We start from the raw sequence: 20,438 nt of genomic DNA on the forward strand, positions 1-20,438 counted from the left end.
ACCGCCCCGGCTGCGCGGGCCGCCGCGATTGGCCCTGCGCCTCCGTCCGCGCGGCGGCCCCCAATGCTGCGCACGCTCCCATTGGCTGCATCTCCGGGGCGCCTTCCACCGATTGGCGCTCTCGAGGGCCGGCCCTGATTGGCCAAGCCCGGCTGTCGTCTCTGCTGTCGCCTCTCCGGGCCGTGCAGGGACGGGGGAGAGGCTGGGGACCGCGACGCCAGCGGGGTCCGGGCCCGTCGAGCCGCTGTCTGTGGTGCTGAATCGGCCCTCGGAGGCGCCCCGGCCCCAGCCCGCACCTGCTCCCGCGCCCTGGGCCGCCCCGACGTACACGCACGCGAGCGCCCGCGTCACCCACGTAGCCCCCACCCCACGGGACGGAGGAACCATCTCGAGCCCAAAAAGCCAGGACAGATGCGCTGACCCGAGTCTTCCGGAGCCTGCGGGGCTCCAGCGGGGTTGTCTGGGATCCTGAGCCTTAACCCCATTCAACCTGGCACCTGGAGAGGGTGTATCCGCCTCCATCTTTTTTTTTTTTTTCTTAGATTTTATTTATTGAGAGGGAGTGACAGAGAGAAAGGTCTTCTATCCGCTGGTTCACTCCCCAAATGGCCACACTGCCGGAGCTGAAGCCAGGAGCCAGGAGCTCCATCCGGGTCTCCCACACGGGTGCAGGGGCCCAAGCACTTGGGCCATCTCCCATTGCTTTCCCAGGCCACAGCAGGGAGCTGGGTGGGAAGTGGAGCAGCCGGGACTCGAACCGGCGCGCATAAGGGATGCTGGTGCCACAGGCCGAGGATTAACCTACTGCGCCACAGCACCGGCCGGGAACCCCACTTTTTGAACCACACAGGCACGGGGGTTCCTTCAAAACCCATAGAGTCCTAGCTTCATCCCACGGACAGGCTACGGCCAGTGCAGCCCCCCACGCCCACCCCGCGTCTCTGGTCCCCTCACTCCCGTCGGGGAAAAAGATCATGGGGTTTCTCTTGGCCCTTCCGGTTTGACGGAAGAAAGGCCGCCGAGGAGGGGCGCCCGGGAAGGAAGAGGGTCCGGGGTGGGGGTGGGGTGGGGCGGGGCCGCCCCCAGCGCGCCGCGCCCGGGGTACAGCGGAGCCCCGGCCGGCGCGCGCGCGCATCCACCTGCCGCGCCGTCGGGCGCCGCGAGCAGGCGGAGCTCGGGCGCCGCAGCCAATGGGCGACGCCGGCGGTGGCAGCTGCCGCTATAAAGGGCTGGGGGCGGCGGCGGCGCGGCCCAGAGCGCGGAGCGCGCAGCGCGGGCCGGAGGGAGGGCGGGCGGGCGGGCGAGGGGAGACGGCTGGACGCCCGGGACCGCACAGGCCGGACCGAGGGGCGGCGGCGGCGGCGGCAGGCGGAGCGTCGCGATCTCTGTTGGGAAGCGCAACTTCCCCGGGCCCCGCGGGGCCGCGCAGGGTGGGGGGGTGACCCCAGCCCCGCGCTCGCTCCCTCCGTCCATCCTCGGCCGCCCTCAGCCACCCCGGGGCCCGGTCATCAGCCCGCGCATCCCCGGGCTCGGGCCCGTCCTTGGCCCTCGAGGGAGCCGCCGCCTTCACCGCCACCTCTGCAGCGGCCGCATCAGAGGCCGCCCGGGCAGGACCCAGGCGTGAGCATCGGGCGCCCCCCTAGGAGTGCACGACCCCCGGAGCCGCCCTCAACACGGACCGCGCCCGCCGGGCACACAAGAATGGTCACTGTAGGTATTCCCCTGTCGCCGAGAGGGAAGCAGGGCGGAAAGGGGTTGGGTCCAGGATCCGGCGGAGATGGGGGGGGGGTAGGACCAGGCCTAGGTAGGCCCGGGTGGGGGGGGTAGGACCGTGCCTTCGGGCCTGAGAGTGGGCAGGGCCGCACCCAGAGTACCCGGGGCGCCTAAAGCCTGGCCAGAGAGGCCCTGGGGGGCCAGGCTGCGACCTGAGGGGGGGCGCCCTGCGCCGCCCTGGAGGCGGCGTTGCCCCCTCTCCAGCAGGCCTGGTGGGGGAGGGGACGCGGCGGCGGCGGACGCCTCCTGCATCCAGGCCCAGACCCCGCAGGGCCGCCCAGGCAAACGCAGGGCCACATCACTGGTGCTGGGCCAAGCCAAGGCACCAAGGCGTTCCCGTGAGCCCCCACCCCCCGGCGGGGGGGCAACGGGTGGCGTCGGATCGCGCGCTCCAGGCCCTCGGCCGCGCCCGGGAAGCGGGCGTCTCGTCCTCGAGCCCGTCGACCTTGCGGCAAGCGGGGAGGGGAGGGGAGGGGGCGCGCCCGGAGGCCCCGCGGGCCCTGCCGCCGCCGCCGCCGCGTCCCTTTGTTTCTCGGCGCTTCTTCGCGGGCCGGAGCCTCGCGCGGGCGCCTCGGGCTGCGGGGAGGGGGAGGGGAGAGGAGGGCCCGCCGGCGGCGCGAGGCGGGGGGGTGGGGGGTGGGGTGGGGATGGTGGTGGTGTCGGGCGGCTGGCCGCCTCCCGGGCCCCCGCTCCCCGGGGCATGGAGTGAGGGGCTGAGGCGACCCTCCCCCCGTGGACAGGTCCTGGCGCCCCACCCTGCCAGGGCTCTGGGCCGCGGGGTGACCTTGAGCGCGCCCGCCCGCGCCGCTCGCCCCGCGCCGGCTGCTTTCAGCAGCCACGGAGCTGGTCAGCTCCCGAGCGCACGGCCCCGCCCGCCGGGGCCCCGCCCGGCCACGCCCATCTAGGCCCCGCCCCCCGGGGCCCCGGGGGCCCGGCCTCGCCCGAGCCCTCGGATTTCCACTCGGCAGCCCGGGCGGCTCCCGGGGGCGGGGCCGGCCGGCTCTGGCCCCACCCCGGCTCCACCCCCACCCCTGCCGCGCGACTCCGCTCCCCGCGCCGCCGCGCGTCCTTTGTCTGGTCCCGGCGCCCGGGCCTCCCTCTTCCGCTCTTCCCAGCTCGCGAGCTGTGCGTGTGCGTCTCGGTGCACCGTGCGTGCTTGGGCGCCTCTCGTCGCCGTCGGGGCCGGCACAGGGGCCAGGGGCTGGAGGCGGGGGGGGGGGGATGCGCCGCGCTCCCTCGAGGGCTGGGCCTCTCCCCTCCTGGAACCTGGGACCCGCCCACCTGACTCTGAGAACGGAGGCCCCAGAGACCCAGCGCACCTGCTGTGTGACCTCAGGCCACTTGCTTGCCCTCACTGAACCTCAGGCTGCTCAGCCGGGTCTGGGGACTCGGGAGCCCCACTCCTGTCCGGCGTTCCCCAGGCGTCCTCGGATCTGCTGTTCTCCCTCCGCCCCCATTTGAAAACGGGAAAGCAGGGTACAATGCAGAAGAGGGTGTGGTCAGGGGTCAGAGGTCACCCGAGGCCTGGGTACTCCGCTGGATGAGGCTGGCTGGGGGGGGTGCTCAGACTGCGAGGCAGTGGGAGACGGGCCTGCTCACTCGGCACCACGTGGTGGCCCAGCGTTACCAGGCATAGCCGCTCAATGCCCTATTGTCGCCCGTATCCAGGCATCTGTCGCAAAGGCTGGGGCCTGGGGGTGCAGCTGGGGGCCACCGGGGTCAGACCCTGGAGCGGCTGCAAAGCAGGCGGCCTCAGGTGTGTTGGGGGTAGAACCCTTGTGTGAGATGCTGTGGAAGAGAGGGAGGGGAGTGACGAGGGGAGGGGCTCAGAGAGACCTGGAGACCCTGGGGGGAAGGGGCCCTGGCGTGCACCGGCCTCTCTGCCTGTCCTTTTTTTCCCCTAAGATTTACTTATCTAAAAGGCAGAGTGCCAGAGAGAGAGAGAGATATTTTGTATGTGCTGGTTCACTCCTCCAGTGCCTGCAGTGGATCAGGCTGGGCCAGGTGGCAGGCAGGACCCGGAGCTCCATCCGGGTCTCCCACGTGGGTGGCGGGGGCCCGAGCACTTGGGCCGCCCTCCGCTGCCTTCCCAGGCAGCCGCGACTTGACCCTCGGCCCTGGTACAGGGTGCCACCTCTGCCTGTCTGTGTTTGAACCCCGCTGTTTCCCCTCTGACCGACCCCTCCCGCCCAGCCCTGGGCCAGCCCTCGATGGACCCTGGATGCCCATACTGCCGCCGTCCAGGGCCACGCGTTTACTGCAGGCTGGAGCGGGGCGGGGCGGCCCCTGCCAATCTGATCCCCATTATCGGCTCAGCCGGCTCAGTGGAGAAGAAAACCGGCTTCAGCTAAGCCCTGGCGCAGCTGGGAGGGAGAAGGGGCGGCGGCTGGGATGCGAGGCTGGGCCTCCGGTAGTGGGGTTGGACCGGCCCAGTCACCTCTTTTTTTTTTTTTTTTTTTTTTAAAGACTTATTTAATTTATTTGAAAGGCAGAGTTACAGAGAGAGTGGGGAGAGAGAACTTCCATATGCGGGTTCACTCCTCAAATCTCTGCACCAGCCAGGGCTACGCCAGGGGCCTGAAACTCCATCTGGGTCTCCCGTGTGGGTAGCAGGGGCCCAAGCACTTGGTCCGCCTTCCACTGCTCTCCCAGGCGCGGTAGCAGGGAGCTGGGTTGGAGCAGCCGGGACAGTAGTAACAGGTGCTCAGATGGGACGCTGGTGGTGGCTTAACCGCCGGCGCCACCACCCCTGCCCCAGGCACCTCTTACCTCCATCCAAGTCGGGGTCGGCCTTGGGAGGAGAGGAGCCGGTCACTCAGTAGTCATCTGGGGCCATCAGATCAGAGGTCCAATGCTGACTCCATCACCTCTCCCTCCTCCTGTCACCCTGGGGCAGGCAGCGTCCACCGGTCCCTGTGGCTGTGGGAGACATGTTCCATGCTTAGCACACGGTGAATGCTCGGTGCATGTTGGGGTCTAGAGGCACCGGAGGCAGTGGCTTGTCCAAGTCCAGGGCTCCCCACCTCCCCAAGGAAATGTCGTCGGCTCCTCACAGAGCTCTCTCTCGCCGAGCCTGCGTGGAGCTGAGTCCATCTGCGTGTGGGGTGTGTGTCACCTCCTTCTAGGGAGGTGACATTGTCATCATTGGAGGACAGCAGCGAGGAGCTGGGGCCTGCGGCTGGCGCGGGGCTGCCTTCAAAAAATCTTTGTTGACTGGATTGAGTGGAGTCAGCCCATAGAATGCGTCTATTTGTTTGCTTTTGGAAAAGCAGTGGGGTGGGAGAGGCAGAGAAAGGAGACAGAGAAAGATCTTCCACCTGTTGGTTCACTCCCCGAATGCCAGCAACAGCCAGAGCTTGACCAGGCCAAAGCCAGGAGCCCAGAACTCCATCCGGGCCTCCCATGTAGCTGGCAGGGACCACGTACCTGAGCCACACTGCCTGCTGTCTGTTAGCAGGGATGTTAGAATGGGGGGCGGAGCTGGGACTTGAACCCAGGCACTTCCCTGTGGGATGCGGGCGTTCCCAGCCCTGTGTTGAGCACTGACCCCAACGCCTGCCCCGATGGAGTGGGCTTCCGTGTCGGGACACCCAGGGGGCAGCACAGAGTAGGAGCTTATTTTTTGTTTGCTGTTATTATTTTTTTTTAAGAGGAGTCTTCACAAAGTTAATGGAAAGTATTATGAAGAAACTATGGATGGAGTCCAAAATGGTTTTGCACGACAAGACAATTCCATTTTCCAGATTTTGTTTTTTGTTTTTAAGATTTATTTAAGGGGAGAGAGAGAGGGAGGGAGGGAGGTCTTCTGTTTACTGGTTCACTCAATGAATGGCCACAGCATCCAGGGCTGAAGCCAAGACCATCCAGGTCTCCCACGCAGGTGCAGGGGCCCAAGCACTTGGGGCATCTTCTGCGGCTTTCCCAGGCCACAGCAGGGAGCTGGATCAGAAGTGCAGCAGCAAACAAAGGTCTCTGATGATGGGATTCCAGGGTTGCAAGTGGCAGCTGAGTTGGCCGCTCCAATGCGTAGGGAGTTTGGTCTGACGTAGCCAACCCTCAGTTTGTAGTTAGGCACTTGGTGATGCGTGAATATTCTGAGACCAAGACACAGATCTATGGAGAGAGCATTGCTGCACCAGTGGCAGACATTATTAATCAACCCAGTGTGCACCACCTTTAAGCCTGGATGCAACCTCAGAGCGCCCTCTCCAGGCTGTCGCTCTCAGATGACTGGAGATGTAGGGTGCCCTCTCTGCCATCCTTTTTTGAAAAAGCAAAAATTATTTTGTTTGCAAGGCAAGGCAGAGAGATGGACGGACAGAAATCTCCCACCCACTGGGGTTCACTCTCCAAATGCCCACAATAGCCAAGGAAGGGCCAGGCTGAAGCCGGGAGCCAGAAACTCCATCTGGGTTTCCGGCATGAACGACAGAGCAGCCCGGACTTGAACTTGGCAATGCGATATGGGACGCCACTGTCGCAAGCCGCAGCCTAACCTGCTGCACCACAACACTAGCCCCATAATTCCATTTTTTAAACTTTCTGAAGTGTCTTCATAGAGGCCCAGAGCTCAGATTACCCCCGAGGACACACAGCTCCAAGGGGCAGGGCCACCTCAAGGCGTTGGCCGCCGTGGTAACAGCTCCAGCATCAAACAGACCTGGATTTGACATCGAGTTCCCCATTCATATTACCCCATGTCTCTCAGTGTGTAAAATGCAGAATTATGTTCTTATTGCAAGATTTTTGGAGAATAAGAGAAACAGTGCCGTGAATTACTCCCCACAGTGCCAGGCACACAGTAGCTGCCCAGTGAACTGGAATGAGCAGGGATGATTGACAAGCGCACTTGCGCTGTCCATGACTGTGCCCATGGCAGACATTGCTAGCTGATCCCAGAGCACTTCTTGCAACCTCAGAGATCCTTCCCCCAGCCACTGTGCCTGGAAGTTGGAACTTGGTGCACAGCAGAGCAGAGGTCCGGAAGCCTTGAGAGGGACACCTGAGGACGCACACTTGGGGAATATCAGAGCTGGCACCAGTCTGGCTTGGCAGTGAAAGCTGAAAATACAAGTTCTGGGTCAGAAAACTCCCGTGCGCGTCTCTGTGCCACCGTTGTTCACATGTGGCATGATTTGGGGAAGCCATAAGAATATCCCTTAGCTCTTGAGTTTCGAGAGTAGCCGTCCCCTATGCAAGGTGGTTGTAACAAGGTGGTTGGGTTTGGTAAGTGGGCTGCCTTGCAGGCAGAGGCTGGCATCCACTAGTGCCCACTATTTGAGGACGATTATGGCATCGGATCTTCAGTCAGAGCCGTGAGCTTGCAATGCTGGCCACCTGTTGGCTTTTTCTGATTCTGTGCCCACAACAGACATTGCTAATCAATCACAGTGGTCTTTTCTGCTGAAACTGGGTGTGGCCTCTGACTCCTTCATTTACCCCTCTAGGAAGACCTGACCAATCAATCTGAGCTTTCAAGTGAGGGCAGAGATAAGGAAAGCTGGCTACTTGAACTTCCTGTGGCCACGACAGACAGTGCCAATCAATTCTCACACTGCTGAACCTAGATGCAGCTTTAAGATTCTCCCATGGGGACAGGCGTTACCTGTTAGGTCACCTGCATCCATATCAGTGTCTGGTTGGAGTCCAGACTTCTCCCTTTCCAGTCCAGCTTCCTGCCCATGCATACCCTGGGAGGCAGCTCAAGTCCTTGGATCCCTGCCACCCAGGTGGGAGACCCTGATGACGTCCTGGTCTCCTGCCCTTGGTCCCACCCAGCCCTGGCTGTTGCAGGCATCTAGGGGGTGAACCAGCAAACTAAAGATCAATCTGTCTGTCCGCCTTCCAAATAAAATGAAAATACATACGTCCATACATGATTTTTTTTAAAGCGTGCTCCGATAGCTGGCCCTTCAGCTGGTCATCACTGATTTGCTGCGTAACCTTAGCCAAGAACTTCTTTGCCTCCAAGTCTCAGAATTTCCATGCATCCTAGCAAAATGAACTTCTACCTTTTTTTTTTTTTAATTTTTTGACAGGCAGAGTGGACAGTGAGAGAGAGAGAGACAGAGAGAAAGGTCTTCCTTTGCCGTTGGTTCACCCTCCAATGGCCGCCGCGGCCGGCGCGCTGCAGCCGGCGCACCACGCTGATCCGATGGCAGGAGCCAGGAGCCAGGTGCTTCTCCTGGTCTCCCATGGGGTGCAGGGCCCAAGCACCTGGGCCATCCTCCACTGCACTCCCGGGCCACAGCAGAGAGCTGGCCTGGAAGAGGGGCAACCGGGACAGAATCCGGCGCCCCGACCGGGACTAGAACCCGGGGTGCCGGCACCGCTAGGCGGAGGATTAGCCTAGTGAGCCGCGGCGCCGGCCGAACTTCTACCTTTGAGAGTCTCTGTGTGAACCGTAGAGTTATGAGTGTGCCTCCTGGACACAGACGCAGACAGTGCTAGAGAAAGAACCAGCAAAGATTCGGCAGTGTATACAAACGAAGCTACAGCGTGCATGGTCAAGGTCGGTCTGTCTTGGAAGCTTGGTTTAATACTTGGGAAATCAATGAACATAATTCATGGTATTAATGTATTAAAGCTACAAACCCATTTTAATAGATGTCGAAAGTGTTCAATAAAGTTCAGCATCCATTGTTTAAGAAGAAATCTTTTGCAAATAGAGATTGTTTGATTGATTTGAAAGGCAGAATGACACAGAGAGAGAGGGAGAGATCTTCCTCTCACTGATTCACTCTCCTAAATGGCCACAACAGCCAGGGCTGGGCCAAGCCGGAGCCAGGAGCTTCTTCCAGGTCTCCCTCGCAGGTGCAGCGACCCAAGCCCTTGGGCCATCTTCCACTGCTTTCCCAGGCCAGCAGCAGGGAGCTGGACGGGAAGTGGAGCAGCTGGGATGCTGTATGGGATGGAGCAGTATGGGATGCTGGCACTGCATTGGTGGATTTACCCGCTACGCCACAGCGCCGGCCCCATGCATTTACTTTTTTTTTTTTTTTTTTTTGGACAGGCCGAGTGGACAGTGAGAGAGAGAGGCAGAGAGAAAGGTCTTCCTTTGCCGTTGGTTCACCCTCCAATGGCCGCTGCAGCCGGCACACCCCGCCTATCCGAAGGCAAGAGCCAGGTGCTTTTCCTGGTCTCCCATGGGGTGCAGGGCCCAAGCACCTGGGCCATCCTCCACTGCACTCCCGGGCCACAGCAGAGAGCTGGCCTGGAAGAGGGGTAACTGGGACAGAATCCGGTGCCCCAACTGGGACTAGAACCCTGTGTGCCGGCGCCACAAGGCGGAGGATTAGCCTATTGAGCTGCGGCGCCGGCTTTTTTTTTTTTTTTTTTTTTAATTTTTTTTTCCCATGCATTTACTTTTAGAAACAATTTTGGAGGCAGGCACTGTGGGTTAAGCTGCCGCTGGCAACTCTAGCATCCCCTAGGGCGCAGGCCTAGCTGTTCTACTTCAAGGTGTCCAGACCCCAAGACACCTGCACGCCATCTCCTCCAGAGGCCATGCCCCCAGTGAGCTCATTATCTCACCAGGCCCCACCTCTTAAGGGTCTCACCACCTCCCAATGCCACCAAGCTGGGGACCACGCCACTGAGAGCGCTTGGGCAAAATATTTGAACAGTATCCAGAGTGTAACCTATGGCGCCTATGTATGGAATCTGTCACAGCAAGAGTCCGTCAGGTGCATTTTGTTTTGTTTTGTTTTGTTTTCCTTGTTATTTTCAGATAAATGGAGGGGTTATTAAGAATAATTTGGCCGGCGCCTCGGCTCACTAGGCTAATCCTCCACCTAGCGGCGCTGGCACACCGGGTTCTAGTCCTGGTCGGGGCGCCGGATTCTGTCCCGGTTGCCCCTCTTCCAGGCCAGCTCTCTGCTGTGGCCCGGGAGTGCAGTGGAGGATGGCCCAGGTGCTTGGGCCCTGCACCCCATGGGAGACCAGGAGAAGCACCTGGCTCCTGCCATCGGATCAGCGCGGTGCGCCGGCCACAGCGCACCGGCCGCGGGGGCCATTGGAGGGTGAACCAACGGCAAAAGGAAGACCTTTCTCTCTGTCTCTCTCTCTCACTGTCTACTCTGCCTGTCAAAAGAAAAAAAAAAAAAAGAATATATAGGGGCTGGTGTCGCGGCTCAGGCCCTCATTGGCGTAACTTAGAAGGCTGCTGCGGCCGGCCATCTGGCGTTGGTTAGGACACGGATTGAGACGCCTGCTTCCGGTGTGTGTGTGCCCGGGTTTGAATCCCACTTCTGCGCCTGATTTCAGCTCACTGGTCCCCTGGGAGGCAGCAGGCGACGGCGCAGGTAGACTCAGGCGATGCCATGCCGCTGAGAGAGCTGGATTCTGTCCCCAGCCTCTGGCGTCAGCCTGGCTCAGCGTGGCCTGTTGGGAGCATTTGCAGAATGAACCAGTGGGTGTGAGTGCTTTCTGTCGGTGTTCCTCTCTCTTCAAAAATAAATGCAGTTAGTGGAAAATTCAAATTAAAATATGAATATATGGGGCTCGTGTTGTGGCCCCGTGGGTTTGAAGCCACCACCCGTGGTGCTGGCTGGGCAGCCTCTGTTGGAGAGACTGGTTGGGATTTTGGTTCTCTGCTCCCCATCCAGCTCTCTGCTGTGGTCTGGGAAGGCGGCAGATGATGGCCCAAGTGCTTGGGTCCCTGCACCCATGTGGAGACCCGGATGGAGTTCTCCTGGCTTCTGCCTGGCCCAGAGCTGGCTGTCGTGGCCACTGGGGGGAGTGAAGTAGTGGATGGAAGATCTTTCTCTCTCGTTTCCTCTGTCACTGTGCCTTTTGAATCAATGGTAAATTAAAGATAAACTTATGTTGGTTCCAAAACCATGCATGTTATTTATTTATTTGAGAAGTAGAGTTACAGAGAGAGAGAGAGAGAGAGAGAGAGAGAGAGGTCTTCCATCACTGGTTCACTCCCCAAATGGCTGCAGTGGCCTGAGCTGTGCCAATCCACAGCCAGGAGCTTCTTCCAGGTCTCCCACGCAGGTGCAGTGGGCCTCTCAAGCACTTGGGCCATCTTCTGCTGCTTTCCCAGGTGCATTAGCAGGGAGCTGGATCAGAGGAGGAGCAGCTGGGGCTTGAACCAGCGTCCATGTGGGATGTCGACGCCACAGGCGGGGGATTAACCTTCTGAGCCAGAGCGCTAGCCCATAATAATAATAATAATAATAATAATAATAATTGTTATTATTTTTAAACAAAGGCCCTGATTGTCCCTCGTGTGAGTCAGGGCCCCTGATGCCCGCTGGCCCCGGCGCGGGGACTGGCGGTGAGCCGGCGTGTCCTGTTGTCTTCAGCAGATACTGGGGGCCATGGAGTCTCAGGTGGGGGGGGGCCCGGCCGGCCCAGCCCTGCCCAACGGGCCACTCCTCGGCACAAACGGGGCAACTGACGACAGCAAGACCAACCTCATCGTCAACTACCTGCCCCAGAACATGACCCAGGATGAGTTCAAGAGTCTCTTCGGCAGCATTGGTGACATCGAGTCCTGCAAGCTGGTTCGGGACAAGATCACAGGTGCGGGGGCTGGCAGGTGCAGGACAGGTGGGACGGGGCAGGCGCGACCCTGGGGGGCGGGGATCTCCTGGCTCCTGGGAATGGGCAGGTGCGTGGAGGGGAGCTGGGTGTTTTGAGAGGCTCAGCTCCGGGCAGTGACGTCACCACCCTGTCCCACCCACAGGGCAGAGCCTAGGCTATGGGTTCGTGAACTATTCGGACCCCAGCGATGCGGACAAAGCCATCAACACCCTCAACGGCCTCAAGCTGCAGACGAAGACCATCAAGGTCAGTCTCCACCACCCCCCCCACCGTCCCCGGCTGCTGCCCCGGGCCTGGTCACCACGTGGCGGGTAGCGGAAGGGCTTTGCCTCTCGGATGCTCAGGGCCCTCACCTGTCAAGGCCTTCGGGGAGCCGGTGGGAGAGGGGGTTCAGAGTCAGCCAGGCCCAGTGACAGGGGTCCTGTAGGCGGCCCCCTCCTGCCTTTGTCCTGGAAATAGGGGGTGGGGGGGCCTGTCTGCCATCTGGAGCCTAATCAGGCTCTGGGAGGGGTGGGATTAGGGGGCCCCTCCCCCACCTTTGTGTGCCACCCCTCCCCCACAGCCTCCCCCTTCGGGCTGCTGCAGCTGGGACCCTGTGAGCCAGGTTCCCTGGGGGGGGGGCGTCACCATGGAAACGCCCCCTCTGTAGGTTTGCCCCCGGGGGTGTTTGGGCTCCCCAGGGGGAGGTCGGGGTCAGGGGTGCCCATCTGGCCCCCTGTTTGCTTCCAGGAGCAGAGGCACAGGAATCCTCTCTGACGGGGGCCCGGGAAGGGGTGGGGAGAGGGGCGTGGACCTGCTGCCCACTGTTCTGTCCCCCGGGGTCCACCATTGACCCGGGTGTCTCACTGGAGGTGACTGTGCAGGTAGCCTGAGTCCCCCCCCGCCCCGCCCCTCGGCTCCCTGGGCGCCGCCCCAGGTGTCGGAAGGATCCCGTGTTTATCTGGCACACACCTGGCCTGCGGGGTGGGTGTGGGTCCCTGAGGCCCGCTGGGCTGGGTCGAGTGTGACGCTGGCTGCTCGGGTGGTGGGGAGTCGGTGTGGGGTTCCACGGCTCTTCCCGGCATTCTCCAGCACCACCCCCCCAGCCCTGCGCGGCTCTGTCTGGCTTCATCCCTGGGGTAGTGCCAAGGGCAGTGCCGCGTGGCCTTGTGGGTATCTCTGTGCGTGTCTGGGTCGCCGTGTGGCCTGGTGGGCGCTGACTGGGGGCTCCGGCCCAGTGGGACCCAAATCCTTCCAGCCCCTCAAGTCCAGTGTGGGGGCTCAGGGAGGACTTGGGGTCCCAGACTCCAAAACCCACGCAGGAGCTCAGGACCACCCCCCACCCCCCACCCCTGCCTGCCTGAATCTCACCCCAACACCAACCCATCGGGCAAATCCTCACCCCTGAGGCTCAGCCTAGGAGGGAGACAGAAAATGTCAGATGCATGGAAAAATTTGTTTATTTGAAAAGCAGTGACAGAGAGAGGGAGAGAGAGAGAGAGAGAGAGAGAGAGAGAGAGAGAGAGAGGTGTCTTCCATCCACTGGTTCACTCCCCAAACAGCTGAGGCTGGGCCAGACGCAAGCCAGGAGCCTGGAGCTCCACCCACAGGTGTGCAGGGGCCCAAGCCCTTGGGCTGTCACCTGCTGCTTTCCCAGGCCACAGCAGGGAGCTGGATTGGACCTGGAGCAGCTGGGACTCGAACCAGTGCTCTGATACGGGATGCCGGCTGTACCACGGCGATGTGGCCCCCACCCTTTCTTAACCAGCTGCAAAGAGTCCTATTGTTGGGCTGGACACATTATTAATGACACCAATCGGATAATTGTTCGAAAACGTGCATAATTCAACACTGAGAGAGGAGCTTTGAGGAAGTGGTGAGGGGCTGGGACCGCCTTCCACTGCGGGGGGGGGGGGACTGGAGGTTTCTGCTGAGACCTGGAGAGGGAGGAGGGGAGATGCAAAGGCCCTGTGGTCCGAGGGCGCCCGGGGTGTTAGGGGATCAGGGAGGAAACCCCTGTGGCTGGAACCGATCGCGCGGGGAGGCAGAGTGGGGGAGATGAAGGCAGCAGTGATGGGTGTGCAGGGCCTGGGGGGGCCGCAGGGAAGGAAACTGTGGCTTCATTCACTGCTGGGGCAGGTGGGAGCCATGGAGGGTTCGGAGCAGGCGCAGGCACCTTCGAGCCGCTGGGGCCGGGGGAACAGACTGGGGGTGGGCAGGGCAGCAGGGCTGGTCCACAGTGAGGACTCGAGCTGGCTGGGTTTAATGTGGCTTGGAAATGGGGGGGGGTGGTCCTTGAGGTCCCGGAGGGGGGGCATCTGACCCCAGGGGTGCGGCTCCTTTGACCTCCGTTGTCGGGGTCACGGCGCCCGCAGTGGCAGAGTGAGGGGTGCCCGCTGCGTGCTCCAGCCAGGAGCCGCGCGCTCTCCGTCCTCACTGCGTCCGCCCCGCCCCCCCAAGGTGTCCTACGCCAGGCCCAGCTCCGCATCCATCCGGGACGCGAACCTGTACGTCAGCGGGCTGCCCAAGGCCATGAGCCAGAAGGAGATGGAGCAGCTCTTCTCCCAGTACGGCCGCATCATCACCTCGCGCATCCTGGTGGACCAGGTCACAGGTCAGCCAGCGGGGCGGGGGCGGGCTGTGCGCGCATGCGCGCGCCCCGGGCAGAGGGGCGAGGGGCGAGGGGCGAGGGGCCGGGTCCTCACGCGCCCCCGCCCCCCCGGCAGGAGTCTCTCGGGGCGTGGGGTTCATCCGCTTCGACAAGAGGATTGAAGCCGAGGAGGCCATCAAAGGCCTGAACGGGCAGAAGCCGCTGGGCGCCGCCGAGCCCATCACGGTCAAGTTCGCCAACAACCCGAGTCAGAAAACTGGGCAGGCCCTGCTCACCCACCTGTACCAGTCGTCCGCCCGGCGCTACGCGGGCCCCCTGCACCACCAGACACAGCGCTTCCGGTGAGCACCCCCGGGCCCCCCAGGCCGGCAGCCCCACACCTGCCCGGGCTCGTATACAGCAGGTGCTCAATGCATGCTGGCCACTGCCCTTGGCCTCCGTCTCCTCCTCTGGGACAAATAGTGCTAAATTATTTTAGGAGTGCTTCCTGCATGCCCCTGTTACAGACAGGGACTCGAACCCAGAACCCTGAGTCGAAGCTCAGAGCGGGGACAACGGAACCCCCGTCTTTGTGGGCCCCTGGGTGGCTATGGCCCCCACCCCCACTCGAAGAGGGCTGCGGTCATTACTGTCCCCTTTGTTAGGGTGAGCCCCCCAGAGAGCCCCGCCCCCACCAGGGGCCCAGACGGACCGCTGGCTGCCTGGGAGGGGTGGAGGAGGCCACCGGTGCAGACTGGGCAGCGGCCGGGCAGCCGAGAGGCGGGCCCGAGTGACCGCTGTTCCGTGCCAGGCAGTGTCCAGCCGGGCGGGGAGCAGGCAGGCGGGAGGGCGGGGGCAGGGCTGTGCTGTGCTGAGTGGGGGCAGGGAGGGCAGGCTGCCGGCCACGTCACAGCCTGGGGGCGTGTCCAGAGGCCTCCACTGACCCCTCCCCTTCCCCTGCTTCTGCCTCCACAGGCTGGACAATCTACTCAACATGGCCTACGGGGTCAAGAGGTAACAGTGCCCCCGCCCCGCTGTCCCCACCCGCTCGCTGGCCCTCCTGGGACCCTGCCCCTGTGGGTCCCGCTCCCCAGCCTGCGCCCGCCGTGTCTGGGAGGGACCTGGCCATTGGGAGCTTTGGCATCAGGCGCACCTGCGTGTAGAGAGAGCCGCCGAGCAGCTGGGGGCCTGGGGGCCATCCGTGGCCCTCTCCCTTCCTCTTCTGCACCCCCGTGACAGGCCCACAGCGTGGCCCAGGACACAGCCATGCCCCCTGCTTCCCACTTTGAGGTCCTCGCCGCCCCTACTGACCCCACAGAAAGCCAGGGCGGGCCTTGAGGGCCCCCTGCTCTCCTGTCCACCTCCTTGACCTCACGGAAGTCCCCAGCCTGCTGCTGCGTAATGAGCTGCCCAGCACCTGTGGAGTGATGGGCGCCTGGCCTGGGACTGGGGACGCCGTGCGGCTGGGCCACACTTGTGCCTTGTGGGGGATGGAGTCAGTGCTCAGTAGAGGGTGGTCGGGGCTGGGGTGAGTGTCTCTCGGGGTCTCAGCTCCATGGGCAGAGGCAGGCACATGGGCGGTGGTCACGTCGGTGGGGAGCAGGAGAGGGGGCGATGGACTCCCCACCGGGAGCGACCTCAGTGCTGAGGCCAGGAGACGAGGGGCGGGGCGGGAGTGGGGGTCCCCTTCCCCTAGCCAGAGCGGCCTGTGCCAAGACCCGGGGAGGGGATGAGCCGTGAGGCCCTCAGACCCCCGAGGTCTGACACCACTGAGCCACGTGAGTGCAGCCAGTTCGGCACGTTCATTAATTCAGTCGACAAACGTCCCATTCATTCATTCATTCATTCAACAAACGTCTCTCAGTGTTTGCTTGGTGCTGTTGTGGGGACAGGGCACAGCAGGGAAGATGGAGTAGCCCCCCCTTTATCCATGGGGGATACGTTCCAGCCCCCCCAGCATGGATGCCCAAAACCAGGAATGACTCCAAACTGCACGGGGCCATGCCTGTTCCCTTTTGCCTACACAGATTTAATGCCTTTTCCAGCTTGGTAAACTACTTTTTTCCCCTTAATTTTATTTATTTAAAAGGCAGAGTTAGAATAACAACCAACAGAGAGAGAGCTAGATCTTCCACCTGCTGGTTCACCCTCAGATGCCTGCAACAGCCAGGGCTGATTCAGACCAAAACCAGGAGCCAGGAGCTCCATCCGGGTCTCCCACGTGGGTGCAGGGGCCCAAGGACTTGGGCCATCTTCCACTGCTTTCCCAGGCCACAGCAGAGAGCTGGATGGGAAGTGGAGCAGCCGGGACTCGAACCGGCGCCCATATGGGATGCCAGCACGGCAGGCGGCGGCTTTACCCGCTACGCCACAGCGCCAACCCCTATGCGAGTAACTTTCGCAGGAGCAAAGCTAGAATGGCTGTCAGAGGGGAGACTGGTTTTTCCCGTACGTCTTAGCACTGCAAGGCCACGGCTGGCAGGTGGGGAGTGCAGACAGTGTGGATCTGAGAGACTTGAGTCACCTCCCAGAGAGAGAGAGAGCCCTTCCGTCTGCTGGGTCACCCCTCAAATGGCCACAGCGGCCAGGGCTGGGCCAGGCTGGAGCCAGGAGCCAGGAGCTCCATCCGGGTCTCCCACGTGGGTGGCAGGGCCCCCGAGCACTCGGGCCATCTTCACGTTAGCAGGGGAGCTGGCTCGGAGGCAGTGCAGCTGGGACTCGAACTGGCACTCGGATAGGGGATGCCGGCTTTGCAAGCCATGGCTTTAATCCACGGTGGCACAGGGTCAGCCCTGCGCTTATTTCGGGAATTTTCCATTTAGTGTTTTTGGACCGCAGGTGACTGCAGAGCCCGGAAATGGCAGGGCGTGGAACGGCAGCTGGATGCGAGCTGGGGTGGGGGCAGAAGGCTGGAGAGAGGTGGAGGGAGAAAGCGCCCACCGTCGCTCCGGCGGGGTGGGCCCCCAGCTGCCCAGGGTGGGGTCGGAGGTCAAGGCTGGTCAGAGGCGTGCCGGGGGTCAGGGCAGAGCCCGCGTGACCCCCAAAGTAGTCCCCTGTCGCTCATTGCCAGGTTCTCCCCGATTGCCATCGACGGCATGAGTGGCCTGGCAGGCGTGGGCCTGTCGGGGGGCGCGGCGGGCGCCGGCTGGTGCATCTTCGTCTACAACCTGTCTCCGGAGGCCGACGAGAGCGTGCTGTGGCAGCTGTTCGGGCCGTTCGGCGCAGTGACCAACGTCAAGGTCATCCGCGACTTCACCACCAACAAGTGCAAGGGCTTCGGCTTCGTCACCATGACCAACTACGACGAGGCGGCCATGGCCATCGCCAGCCTCAACGGCTACCGCCTGGGCGAGCGCGTGCTGCAGGTGTCCTTCAAGACCAGCAAACAGCACAAGGCCTGAGCCGCCGCCGCCCCGCCCCTCCCCGGGCCGCGGGGGCAGAGAGAGAGAGGGGAGAGAGAGAGAGAGAGAGGAGAGGAGAGGAGAGGAGGGGCCGAGAGAGACAGCCAGGCACACCCACGGATGGACCTGCGCCCCTGCGGAAGCCACCGGGTGAGCATGCCAGGGGTGGGGCGGGCAGGTCTGTGGGGAAGGGGGGGGTGCCCCAGGGCCCCCCGCCCCGCCCCGCCCCGTCTCCCCGCCCCGCCCCCTCCCTGGGCTGAGCCATTCTCTCTTGGTCTGGCTCATGTCAAAAGTTTTCGTTTCTTTTCTTTGGCTAAAAAAGAAAGCAAAGATGTGCCCCCTCACCCCACCCACCACACCACCTGGGGGATGGCTTGGAGGGGCCCAGGGGGCCGCCCCACCCCCACCCCGGGGCCTCCCCAGCACCTCGGTGGGCCTGGGGGAAGGGGGAGGGGGGAACAGGTTTAAAAATCCCCAAAAGAGCGAAATGTGAGGAGGGGCGCGGGCACCCCCCCGGCCCCCCTCGGAGCCCCTCGGAATGTGGGGAGCAGTGCTGGGGGCGGGGCTGGAAGCAGAAGCAAAACAGAAAAAAAGGGGGGGTGGGAGGGAGAGAAAAACTCTATTTTTGTAAAAAGGGATAAAGACCTCGTGGAGAATTTTTACTGGGGATTCTTGAACTTGGAAAAAAAAACACACACAAAAAGACAAAAAAAAAAAGAAACTATTTTGGCAGGTTAATGTTTACCAACTTGGGGGGGCGGGGCCGGGAGCAGGGGCTGGGCGTCCACAGGGCCAGACAGACAGACGGACACAGAGACACGCCCCCGGGACAGGTGGACACACAGGTGCACAGGGGAGCCCAGAGAAACAACGGACACAGCGGTGCGTGGGCGGCCGCGGGGAGCGCCGGGCACACACAGACCCCCACCCAGCCGCCTCCTGCTGGGGCCCCGCCCCCGCCTGCCAGAGCTCTCTCCTAGGGGCAGCTGTCCCAGCTGCCCAGCGACAGGCGTGCACGCGGCGTCCGCGCGTCCAAACACACGATACCTCGTTCCACTTTGGCGTCACGGTGGGCTGCTTCCAGCCCCGACCCCCCAACACTCGAGGCCAAAGGTCCCCCCTCCCCACCCCGCCCTCCGCCCCCTCCCCGGGCCACGAGGCTGATGGGGAGCCCCAGGCTCAGGGGTCTCCCCGACAGCAGGCACCCAGCACCCACCCTCCTGCCACTGACCACTGCCCACTGCTGGGCCCAGGGAGTTCGGGCTTGGGGTGGGAGGGGTCCCAGCCCCTCAGTCCCTTCCCGTCCGCTTGGCACCCCCCACCTTGGGTTGCTGGGGTTTTTTGTCTCTCCAGATTGGGGTGGTCAGTGGACAAAGCCCCCATCCCCAGCCTTGCCCCCTGCCCCGCTCCTGGCCACACCCCCCACCCTGGCCCGGGGGCCCTGGTTTCTGTTGGGATTTTTTGCATTCACCCTAATTTTCATTCTTTTTTTTTTTTACAAAAAAAAGAAAAAAAAGAAAAAAAATCCCAGCAGGAGCCAGAGCCCCCCGGGAGCCCCCCAGCGGGGCCTGTCGCACGGGGTGGGGGTGGGGGGGGCTCCAGGCCTGTCTAGCGCTAGTTGCCTTCCGCGTCCGGTACGGGCACGACCTCATCTGAATGTCCAGCTCTCTCTCCCCGCCCTCCCCGTGTTATCCAACGCGTCTAACGGAGCTTCTGCGGCAAGGAACGGAAAAAAGAAAAAAAAAAATCAAAAAAGCGACAAAAACAAAAAAACAAACAAAAAAAAAACACCACAAGTGGAAGAGGAAAAAAAAAAGTGCTGAAAAAATGTTAAAAAAAAAACAACCCACACACAGAAGAGATTTAAAAAAAAGGAAAAAAAAAGACACAAACTGGCACCAGTTAACTTTCTTGTATTTTTGCTGAATCTAGCTTCTTGTAGTTTTAACTTATTGCTATGTTAACTATTTATCATCCCGTTGCCCTGTGAAAGCATTCGTGTGCATTTCTGTTCCTCCATCCGGTTTGCAAGTTAAAAGAATGATGTTCTTTGTTTTTCTTTTTTTCAGTTTTGCTGAGACGTGGTTATGCCTAATTTATTTATAAAAGGGGAAGTGGAATCATAAAGTAATAATAATTCTTATTAATAACAGTGCCGGTAGCCGAGTGGCTCCCGGGGCGGCCGTGGGCTCTGAGCGGATTCCCGGCCCGGGGCCCCCGGGGGTCTCCATGGGTTATTTTTTGCTGTTGTCTTGAATCTTTTTCAGTCCTACTTAGCTGGTGGAAACCCTATACAGGAACCTATTTATTCTCGTGGTTGTAAGTCCACCCTTCTCTCCTCCTTCCAGCGGCGCCCCCACCCCCGCTGTAGCCGGGGCTCCCCTCAGCCCTCCGGTGTGCTGCAGGCATCCGAGCAATAATGGCTGGGCTTGTTCCCCACCCTGGGGGGGCCGGGCTCCGGGCGGGGGGCTCCTCCCCACACACCCTGCGCCCAGGCCTGGGTCCCTGCCAACCCCGAGACTGGAAGGGGGCTTTTTTAAAAAAAAAACAAAAAACAAAAAACAAAAAAACAAAAAAGAATTCAGCCCAGCCGGGCCCCCTTCCCTGGAGGCCAGCCCCTCCCCCCAGGGGGCCAGGCCAGGGCTCCCAGGGTGGGTGGGAGGGCCCTGGGGTCTTCCAAGTCCCCTTGGGGTCAGGGGCAGGGCCAGTGGGGAAGGGGCTCAGCCCCTACAACCCTCCCTTCGTCCTGTTATTTATTCGAAAGGTTTCAGATCACCAGAGTCCGTGTTGGAGGTGAGAAAGAACTGTAAAAATAAAAAAATTAAAAAAAAATTAAAAATGATAAAAAGACCAAAAAAAAAAAAAAAAAACACCAAACCACCAAGAAACACTTTGCGTTGCGTTTAGACTATGACCGGGGTCACAGGCCCGGCCGCGGTAACAGACTTTTACATGGAATTGTTTAATTATTTGTACTTTTCATGCCAGAAAATAAAAGTTCAGAATCTTACAGCCTCGGCTGGTGTGTGTGCCTGGCGCTCCTGGGTGACTCGGGGAGGGTGGTCCAGGGCCCACCCCCCGCTCCGTCCTAGGATGGGCTGTTCTAAACGTATTCGACACAGACAGGACGCCCGAATGTCCCT

The 20,438-nt window shown here is 61.5% G+C and overlaps 1 protein-coding gene across 3 annotated transcripts; it reads left to right on the forward strand.

The window, feature by feature from the left end:
* The first annotated feature begins 1,279 nt into the window (after positions 1–1,279).
* Positions 1,280–20,172, forward strand: ELAVL3 (ELAV like RNA binding protein 3). Of its 3 annotated transcripts, none has more exons than XM_051839999.2 (7): positions 1,280–1,710; positions 11,085–11,304; positions 11,468–11,571; positions 13,765–13,918; positions 14,031–14,256; positions 14,870–14,908; positions 16,944–20,172. In XM_051839999.2, exons 1-7 carry the CDS (start codon positions 1,702–1,704, stop codon positions 17,293–17,295), a joined length of 1,104 nt encoding a protein of 367 aa, XP_051695959.1. In that variant the 5' UTR covers positions 1,280–1,701; the 3' UTR covers positions 17,296–20,172. The 3 variants fall into 3 exon arrangements, with proteins under 3 accessions (XP_051695959.1, XP_051695961.1, XP_051695960.1); XM_051840001.2 differs by having other exon boundaries at positions 16,965–20,172; XM_051840000.2 differs by having other exon boundaries at positions 11,088–11,304.
* Positions 20,173–20,438: the final 266 nt, after the last annotated feature.

Source organism: Oryctolagus cuniculus, chromosome 16 (genome assembly GCF_964237555.1).
Source record: "Oryctolagus cuniculus chromosome 16, mOryCun1.1, whole genome shotgun sequence".
NCBI classification, from domain to species: domain Eukaryota; kingdom Metazoa; phylum Chordata; class Mammalia; order Lagomorpha; family Leporidae; genus Oryctolagus; species Oryctolagus cuniculus.